General features: G+C 38.4%; 1 protein-coding gene across 1 annotated transcript; it reads left to right on the top strand.

The window, feature by feature from the left end:
* Nucleotides 1-7,127: 7,127 nt before the first annotated feature.
* On the top strand, nucleotides 7,128-8,825 carry LOC130470154 (uncharacterized). The gene has a single exon (XM_056839771.1). The coding sequence runs from the start codon at nucleotides 7,128-7,130 to the stop codon at nucleotides 8,823-8,825; it is 1,698 nt and encodes a 565-aa protein (XP_056695749.1).
* Nucleotides 8,826-10,398: the final 1,573 nt, after the last annotated feature.

Below are 10,398 nucleotides of genomic sequence, written 5' to 3' on the forward strand. Positions count from 1 at the left end.
CTTCGATAACTCCAGAGGCAGGATATCCTTACTAGCTCAGCATAAATAATTGAAGGGACATGTGTTAACTATTAAACTAATCTGAGTTGATTTTAACAATATGCAACATATAGTACTAGATCGAGCGCGATTATTTGATTTAGATTGTTTTAAGGGACCTAGCATGATAATCCGATTTCCCGACATATTATCGTTATTAGACGTGATAGAACAATCAGATTTAATTAGTTTAACAGTTCATAAAGGGGTGAGGAAAGCAATTAAACCATGGAAAAGGGACACATTACGACGCACCCTTGAGAGGTGCGTCACGGTTCTCAGAAAACTAACCACTTTGACTTTGCTATTTCTCCTTTTATTTAACGAATCTCAAATTATAGGACAGGATACGTTCTGTTCGATTTTTGGATCGATTGCGACAGAACGCGTGATCAGTTTTGCAGCGTGAGGCTTAGTCTTAGGGGTTTAGAGTCAAGACTCAGAATAATAATTGTGTGTTGTGTGTTGTTTTCACCTCGGCTTTAGGGGTCTATTTATAGGAAAGAATGGCGTAGAAAGATAGATTTTCAGGAATTTGAATACGAAACGGATGAGGAAAAGAATCCGTCCCAGGTATTTTCGGCGCCCAGCTCTGGGCGTCAAAGATTTCGGCGCCCAGGGGTGGGCGTTGAAAATAGAGTCTGGGCGGAATTTTTTGTCAGATTGGACTCTAGAGTACGGAGTCCATTAAGAGACTTAATCCGAGTTATTTGGTGCGTATCAATTTACGACGGAATGCGTCTGGGCCCTTTACGAACTCTAGGTTCGTTATGAGTTTAATTAATACGTTAACTCTTTTATCGAACTGCGATAGGAATAGAATTCCTTTTACAATTTCTATCTCTTTTAGGATTTATGTTGGAGTGCAACACCTAATTCTGACAGGTTTCTATCTTTTTATTCTTACTACTTTTAGCAACTACCATTTACGGCAGTTACCATTTTTAACAGGTTTCCATAAATAGCAGGTTTCTATAAATAACAGGTTTCGGGTGAAATGAGAAGGGTGATTGAGATTCGTTATTTTATAGGAGATGCGTTGCCAAGTGGAGATTTATGTTTTCATCATCGAAACTTCCCTTTCGGGAATGGGGACAAAAGTAGGTGTCTACAATTAGCCCCCACTTTGACTGAGTCTTGGAGTAAGACGATGGTCAAAGTATTAGACGGAGTGCGTCACACAAGCCATGGTGACCTGTTTTTTGCGAGGGTCTCACGAGCCCCCGAGTGATAACATTTGACTTAAGGGTCATCACTTGAAGTGTCGACATATCCCTCACGTGTCATTGGGATTTGTCAACGGATAGTATAGAAACTCCCTCACTTTGTCATTGGAAGTATCTAAAGATGTGTAGAAACTCCCTCACTTTGTCAATGGGAGTAGCTACAGATGTTTTCGAAATCAAAGCTATAAAGTGTAATTGGGCCTGGCCAAGCCCAATCACGAGGTAAAAATGTTTATAAAGATTCTCATTTTCAGGGTTAGCTAAACGAGAAAACCCCCTTGTTTTTATGGGACGTAAAACGAAGGAAAATCCAGCACATCGTTCTTTTTTTTGGAAAAACGGAAAACCAATCCTTTAATTTTTTGAAAAAAGGAAAACTACTCACATCGTTCTTTTTTGGGAAAATGGAAAACCAATCCTTTAATTTTTTTTGAAAAAAGGAAAACTACTCACATCGTTCTTTTTGGAAAAACGGAAAACCAATCCTTTTAAAAAAATGGAAAGCTACTCACATCGCTTTTTTTGGAAAAACGGAAAACCAATCCTTAAAAAAGGGAAAGCTACTCACATCGCTTTTTTGGAAAAAACGGAAAACCAATCCTTTCAAAAAAAAGGGAAAGCTACTCACATCGCTTTTTTGGAAAAAACGGAAAACCAATCTTTTAAAAAAAGGAAAGCTACTCACGTCGCTTTTTTTGGAAAAACGGAAAACCAATCCTTTAAAAAAAAGGGAAAGCTACTCACATCGCTTTTTTTTTTTTTGGAAAAAACGGAAAACCAATCCTTTAATTTTTGGAAAAAGGGAAAACTACTCACATCGTTCTTTTTTGGAAAAAACGGAAAACCAGAAAAAGTTATTGCTGCAGCGACTAAGGACCTGCGCGGTTAGTGACGCAGACCCCGCCCGCTGAAGGTGGGCGAGCCTGTTTTTATTTTTTGAAGAATTTATTTTCTTTCGAGGGATGCTCGGATTTAGTTGCAACCTGAATGTGGGTTGACAACGTGCTTAGACGGACCATTGTCTCGTGGTCATCATCTTTCATGGTTTTGAGCTAGTTTTTACGGCTCAATTTTGCCACTACTTGGGTCCTTGATTAGGGGACTATGTATAAGTATCAACGGCGAACTTTGTCTTGAGGTCGTAAACCGGTTTTATTTTTTTTGAGACATCCAAACATGGGACTTCGTACAACGTAGTCTGGGAATATTGTTTTAACTTTGCATAATATATATTTTCCTTCGAGCCCCCAAGCACTCGTGCTTGACGGTCATTTCTTGTCAAAGAGGTTCCTTAGGGATACACATTCTGTAATGTCCTTGATCGTGTTTGGGATTGTGCTCGTAAGTGCGAGCGATCTTTGTAGTGGTATGCTACTCTTAACAAAGCCGTGAGGTGCGACTTTCAGTAAAGAAATCGGCAATTTTCAAGTCGAATGAATATGGCAGGGCCCTATAGAAGTCAGAGCTGTTTTTTTGGGTCTGGGATCATTTTCGGCGCCCATGCCTGGGCGTTAAAGATTTCGGCGCCCAGCGCTGGGCGCTGAAAATAATTTCTGGCGAGGTTTCTTGATAAGACAGTTGGCCTCTTGTTCGTTCGTTTTCTTTTTTTTTTCTTCTTTTGAACGCGTTCGTAAATGTTCGATACTTAGAAAAGATGATATGTATGTGCGAACGAGCGTTCATAGAATGGCCGTTGTGTGCGGTCCATTAATCAGTTTGTTTGAATCATTTTTTTTGAGCAATGACTGATTTTGAATAGTTTGCTTAGAAGCTTGATAGGGTTCAGGCCCATTCACGAGGTGGGCTCAAACATCGTGCCCTTTCGATTGTTCAAACATTTGCTTCGACATTTTTTTTTATTTTGCTATGGTTGTTTCGTAGCTTGGAGCCCCCCAAGTATGCATGTTGGGATGCTTCCTTTTGGCGTACGATTTTTGTAGGTTCTTTCGAGAAAGATTCCCTGGGGTTCCGCTCGTGTAGGTGCGAGCTATCCCTTTCGTGGTAGGTAATATTTTGCTACCTTTAATCCTTAATGTAGAAGTCGTGTGGCTTGCATTTTGAATTTGGGCGATAAGTAGTCTTTGCCTCTTTTACACATGCTCTTTGGTCGTGCCCGCATTAGTGCAATATGCCTTACTCTCTTTTTTTTAGACTTGTATCGTGGGATGGTTGAACTTATGGTGCGACGTAGGCTTGTGTGGCCTAACAACATGTATTAGAACATTTCTCCAGGTGTTGGGATATCATTATTATTTTTTGCATTGGAGTACTTCGTCACGCCTCGTTCAGGTGCTCGAACAAGTGTAGCACCTTCCGCGTGGGTGTGCACGGGTTATTACTTCGTTCGATGCGAGGATTCATAGATGTTTCTTTCTTTTTATTTTCTTATATATCCTTGATTTTTCTTTCGCTTTTGCTTTGGAACGACGTAGACTGTGTAACAGGCGCTTGTAGGGCGAGCGTTATGTGCAGTAGTTTGATCGGAGTTTTGGTGACTCGTGATTTTCAGTTACCCTTGTTAGTGGGGTGACTTTATATATTCTAAGTAGTGCTTAGAATTTGAGAGGGGTTGTAGCCATTATAAGGTTCGTTTTACACGATTAAAGTTTAGGATTGTGCCCCTATGACGTGTGTATAGCATTAGCGTCGAGAATTTGTGATAAAATCGTCATTTCGAGCATTTTTAGAGTGTTTTTCTCAAGCCTCCAACTGTAGCTACGGGATTGGCTTGGTGCTATAATTCCTTGCACACGTTTTTATGCATTCATGATGACATGGATCATGAATAGTTTGAACCAGACTCGTTTAGTGCGAGGTACGTTCGAGTAGTGATCTGCTACTTCTCTTGTAAATGTCGTATTGTGCGACATTGCCATGGTCAAGGTAGTCACATGTTGAAGTGTGCCTTGACCAAAAGCTAGGTGCCTTTCTTTACCCATAATCATATTTAGAAATATCTTTGACTCACTTGCAACATCGAGATAAACGCATACTTAGATTAAACCAATGACACTTTATTATGTTCGAAGAAGTCTTTGAAAATTACTTGAAATTCGAGTCCTACTGTTGTACAATCCGAAGTGTCCTAAGTAAGTTGACTTATAGAAGGGTTCGTACAGGATTACATGAGTGAATCAAAATACTGTTACGATTTTTGGAATGCTGTCTAAGGATTTGCTGGAAGCCAGGGTACATGCGTCAAGATATACTTGTGCCTGTTTGGCATATGCTTTAGGCTTTTAGGGCCATCTTTTCCAGAATTGCAGGAATATAAACTGTTTTCAAATTGACTTAGATTTACTTGGTGTATGTCTGCACAAAAGGTCAAGGTATACCTAGTTCTTTCCCTAGCTCTTTCATTTCAATTTTTTTTAGCCCCCAGTTGCTGTTATGTCTTCCCATTAATGATGTTTTCAGACTTCGATTTTAGATGCCCGTGTCATATGTCTGAGTAGGGTGAGCCTTGGTTAAGTTCCAAGTCCTATTGACAATGTCTGTTGTTTTTTTTTTCAAAGGGGATTCGCAAACATTTGAATTACCATGAACGGATACCCTGAGTTCGAAGGAACGATGGGCGATGCCGTAGAACAATCCTCTTTATTGCAAGCTTACTGCCTTTACTACTTGTTGGCGATTATGACTGTGTCTAGTGGTGAAAGAAGGTCTCTAAGCGAACAACTATGTCTAGTGGTGAAAGAAGGTCTTTAAGTGAGTTAGTTCGCTTTAGGGAGGGTCAAGTCGAGTACTTTAGAGGTCATGGACGCTTGCGCTAGCCCCCATTTAATTGAGGCAAAGCGGTCTTTTGAGTCTTGGCTAAGTGCCTAGGAGTGTGAGTGCTCCTTCTTGGCAAGGGTATGTGCCCTTATTATTTTTCGATGTGTGCTCGTTTTGGCTTGATGACTTGGATTCTTCCACTACTACAAAAAAGGGAATAGAAAACGCTGAATAGAGGACGGTTAAGTTTGTTAAGCGTTATCTAGGAATATAGAGTACGCATTTCTATCATAACAGTTGTGTGAAAAGAGAATAGAGTACGGTTACCTTACCTAACCGTCTTATATTTTTTACCATAATAAAAAAATATATAAAATATAAAAATACTTAATAAAATATAAAACTGTTTTCAAGATAACCGTTTCATATTCTTTTACAAAACAATTTTTACAATAAAAAATAAACTTTAATTAAACCAAATCAAACATTTATTTAAAAATAAAATAAAATAACAAAGCAATTTAAATTTTAAGTATTACGTACTCCCAAAAGTTAGGCGGTTCCCTCAAAAAGAACAAAAAAAAGTTAGGCGGCAGAACATGAATTCCCAAAAGTTTTGAGTTAGGCGCGCAAATTTAGAAAACCCTGCACGTACTTCATCCTCTACTCTCAAGAAAAACTGCAAACCTCTACACCACCGCTCTGCGCCGTCGCTCCTCATTCTGCACTGTCTCTCTTGCACCTCTTTCCGGCCGCCTCCCAACCTCCTGTAAAACCCTCAGAAAAATACTCCAACCTCTGCTCGCAAGAAAACCCGCAACACCTCTGCCCGCCGCTCTGCACCGCCCCTCCTCACGCTGCACCGCCGCACCATTTCACCGTCCGTCCTCCTACCAACCTCCGGTAAAACCCCCGGCTGCCCCACCGCTGCCTTCAATTTCCAGGGTTAGTGTTCTTAATTCTGTTTCTCATAAATTTTATTTAACCTATAACCTAGTTATCTAATTGTTATTTATGATTAAAGAATTCAGTTTGTTAATTTCCAAAATAAAAAAGAATAAGGAATTGTTTATTCAATCACGATCGATCAGCGTTGAATATGTTTATTGGCCTAATTGGTGTTTCTTTGACCTGTATTTAATTTGGAACCATGTCTTGAATTTTACAATTGAATTTTGATGACTAGCTATTTTCATTGGATGTGTTGGTGTTAATATTAATGCTCCTCTAAGGGATGATTATGATTTTGGATTTGTCTCTGCCTTGTCGAGGCTTTAATTGATTTATTTAACAATAGCAATCTTTCGTTGCTTAATACTCCGTATTATGGTTTCTCTGTGACCCAAGTTCTATTTGCCTAATTTTAGCTCTTAAAGAATTCAGTTTTTTAATTGCCAAAATAAAATAGAGTAAGAAATTGTTTGGTCTTCAATCACGACCGATCAGTCTAGGATTGTTTAGGCTTCAATCACGATCAGTCACATGCTAGAATATATACAGAATTCTTATTGTGACCTCCTTGTATGTTTTAAATATTAGGTCGAATCAATTTAATCAAATTATTCCTGCTTGTTGAATAATAGTCGAATGAATTTGCTGCACTAACGTCTAATCAAAATGGTCGTCGTTGGTTTAATAGCCTGAAGTCTGATATGTAATGTTCTTAATGTTTTTGTTCTTCTTTTGTTCTTCTTTTGTTCTTCTGGTTAGGTGTTTTTCGTGGCTTGGGTGTTTTTTGTGCCTGTGTCTGTTGGCTTGGGTGTTCGTCTGGTTAGGTGTGTCTTTTGGGGGTATGCCTGTTTTTATAGTTCAAATTAATAGGAAATATTTCCTATAAAAACTGCAAATAAAGTACAAAATTAAATATTGATAACTATTGTAATTAGCTATTATTTTGTGCAGCTAGAGTATCTCACATAATAGGAAATTATATTATTTTGAGCCTAGTTTATCTTGTACCAGAAGCTCTAAATGTAAATGAACTTGTTTATACTGCCGTTATTGTGTTTTGTTGTCTTTATTGCTGTTATTCTCCATGGTTTTCCGTGCCACAACCTCATCCCGCCCCCTTGCTTGTATTGCCTTTTTGTTAATATTGTCTTTACAGTTATGTTTGTTTTATTTTTTTTAACTTAATAGTGTGTAGAAATGGATCGAAGTTGGATAACAACAACAAAATTGGGTGACCTAAAATACAAAGCTGGGGTTATGGAATTCCTTAAATTTGCTTTGGAAAATAACACTGAAGGTCATGATAAGTTGCCTTGTCCTTGTTATGTCTGTCATAATCTTATGCATCACAAAGCTAGTGTAATACTGAGCCACTTGAGTAAATGGGAATTTGATACAACATATACTTGTTGGTATCGTCATGGTGAAAAGAGGGGAGAAACTTCTGGTCATCAAAACCACAATAGTAATGAGGGTGATAGAATGGCGGATACTAATGAAGGTGATAGAAGGGAGGACATGAGGTATCAATTTCAGGAAGGAGTTGATGAGGATCCTGAAGTGATAGAACAACTATTGACTGATTCTGAGAAGCCTTTATACGAAAATAGTGAGCACACACAATTATCAGCTATAGTTAAGCTTTACAATGTGAAGGTGGGTTATGGTGTGACAGATCAATGTTTTACGGCGTTTCTCAAGGTGTTCAAAGCCATACTTCCCGCAGGCAATATTTTGCCGGGTGGTTCATATAAGGCAAAAAAGATGTTGCACACAACGGACTTGCGTTATGAAAAAATTCATGCTTGCCCTAATGATTGCATATTGTATCGAGATGAATATGAATCTTTAAAGAATTGTCCTAAGTGCGATGTCTCGAGGTATAAGAAACAAAAGGAAGGAATTCCGGCTAAGGTTTTGTGGTACTTTCCAATAATAGCAAGGTTCAAAAGAATGTATTCAGATGCAGGAGATGCGGAGAAGTTAACATGGCATAAATTTGGTCGGAAAAAAGATGATGGGTTACTAAGACACCCAGCTGACTCTCCGCAGTGGAAATTTATTGATGGAAAATTCGGTGATTTTGGTAAAGAAGAACGAAACCTACGCCTTGGATTGTCTACTGATGGTATGAATCCATATGGTTCTCTCAGTAGCATCCATAGTACTTGGCCGGTCATGTTGGTGACGTACAATTTATCTCCTTCCTTGTGTATGAAAAGAAAGTATATTATCTTGTCAATGCTTATTTCTGGGCCAAAACAACCGGGAAATGACATCGATGTGTACTTGGCACCTCTTATTGACGATTTAAAGTTGTTGTGGGAAAAAGGTGTTCAAGTGTTCGATGCTAGTCGGAATGAAATGTTCAATTTAAGAGCCATGTTGTTCTGCACTATCCAAGATTATCCAGCGTATGGTAATCTTTCTGGTTATACCGTGAAAGGGGAATGTGCCTGTCCTATATGTGAATATGGTTTGAAGGGAAAGTGGTTACCAGCGTCGAAAAAACATGTGTACTTTGATCATCGTCCATTTCTTCCTCATGATCATCAGTACCGCAAATTGAAAAAGGCTTTTAATGGGGAACAAAATTTTGAATGTCGCCCAAAAGTATTTACTAGCCAAGAAGTGTTTGAAAAGGTAAAAGACATTAAAATTACATTTGGCAAGTTGAACAAAAATAAAGATGCCCTTCCTAAACAGGGATACAAAAAGTGTTCCGTTTTTTGGCGTCTTCCTTATTGGAGATTTTTATTTGTGCGACATTCTCTGGATGTGATGCATATCGAGAAAAATGTGTTTGATAGTCTGATTGGCACATTATTGAATATTGATAAGAAGACAAAAGACGGTCCTAAGGCTCGAGATGATTTGAAGGAATGGAATATTTGAAATGAGTTACATGTTGTGGGGGAGAAAGGAAAACGAAAGTATTTACCCCCTGCAGCCTATACATTGTCCAAAAAGGAGAAAGTCGAGCTTTGTTCTTCATTAGCTGGAGTTAAAGTGCCTGAGGGTTATTCTTCAAATATTTCTTCGCTTGTTTCAATGGAGAATTTGAAACTCGTGGGACTGAAGTCTCATGATTGCCATGTTTTGATGGAAGATTTCTTACCTATTGCCATTCGTTCAATTTTGCCTAAAAATGTACGGTATACCATTATTAGGTTATGTGTTTTCTTCAAGGCCATATACAGTAAAGTCATTAATCCTAAAGAATTGGATTCTTTGGAGATTGAAATTGTTGTCATTTTGTGTCAGTTGGAGATGTATTTTCCCCCGTCTTTTTTTGATGTCATGATGCATTTGCCTATTCACTTAATAAGAGAGATCAGATTTTGTGGTCCTGTGCACATGAGAGCTCAATGGGCCTTTGAAAGGCAAATGAAAACCTATAAGGGATGTGTTAAGAATGCTTATCGACCTGAGGCTTGTATCGCTGAGAAAATGTTTTATGAGTTAGCTATGGAATATAGTCTTGAACATATAGATCATGTGAAGACAGTAGGGCTTCCTACTTCTCGACACAGTGGTCGATTTGATGGTATGGGAACTATAGGCCGTAGAGATCATGATTTGTCTCTTGACAAGTGGCACGCGGCCCACACATATATTCTTTTTAATGAAGATGAAGTTGCACCGTATGTCAACCGACACATGTCTTTCTTGAAGGCGCGGAACCGAAAGGCTAATCCGAAAGCATTAGCTACAGAACATAGTAAATCATTTCGTTTTTGGTTCAAAGATCAAGTAACGAAAGAGTTCCAAAATTCTACACAACCTGTTTCTAAGAGACTTAGGAGTTTGTGCTATGGTCCTGATTTCCGTGCCTCATTTTTCTCTGCATATGTTGTTAATGGTTGTACATTCTATACGCGGGACCAAGATGATAAAAGTACTATGCAAAATAGTGGGGTATCTCTTGAAGCTGAAGCAATGTATTTTTCAAGTTCTAAAGACAATCGTCCTGTCTATAGTAAAATGCAATACTATGGGGTAATAGATGAGATTTTTGAGTTGCATTATATGGGCTTTTCAATACCTGTGTTTGGTTGTAAATGGGCTGAAAATAACAATAATGTTAAATGTGATGGCTTAGGGCAAACTTCAATGAATCTTAATAAACTTGGCAGTAAGGAAGATCCTTATATTTTGGCTAGTCAAGCAAAACAAGTGTTTTATATGACTGACCCACTTGATAAAACAAGGTCAGTCGTTATAACAACGAAACCTCGATATGCCATTGATGACCATGATGATAATATTGTGTCTGAGGAAAGGTCTTCCACTAGTGAGGTAGCTAATGTGAATGATAGTACTGATGATACATCGACATATGTCCGTAGTGACCATGAAGAAGGAATTTGGTTTGAAGATGAAACTTGTAATGCAAATCGAAAAAAAAAGCGTTGTCGTACAGGTTGTTGTGAATCAATTAATAAACTTACTAACTTACTAATTTGAT

The sequence above is a fragment of the Spinacia oleracea genome, chromosome 3 (genome assembly GCF_020520425.1).
Source record: "Spinacia oleracea cultivar Varoflay chromosome 3, BTI_SOV_V1, whole genome shotgun sequence".
In the NCBI taxonomy this organism is placed as follows: domain Eukaryota; kingdom Viridiplantae; phylum Streptophyta; class Magnoliopsida; order Caryophyllales; family Amaranthaceae; genus Spinacia; species Spinacia oleracea.

What these genes read in the sequence shown, in the direction of transcription:
- LOC130470154 (XM_056839771.1), top strand. Translation starts at nt 7,128, where the DNA reads ATGGATCGAAGTTGGATAACAACAACAAAATTGGGTGACCTAAAATAC.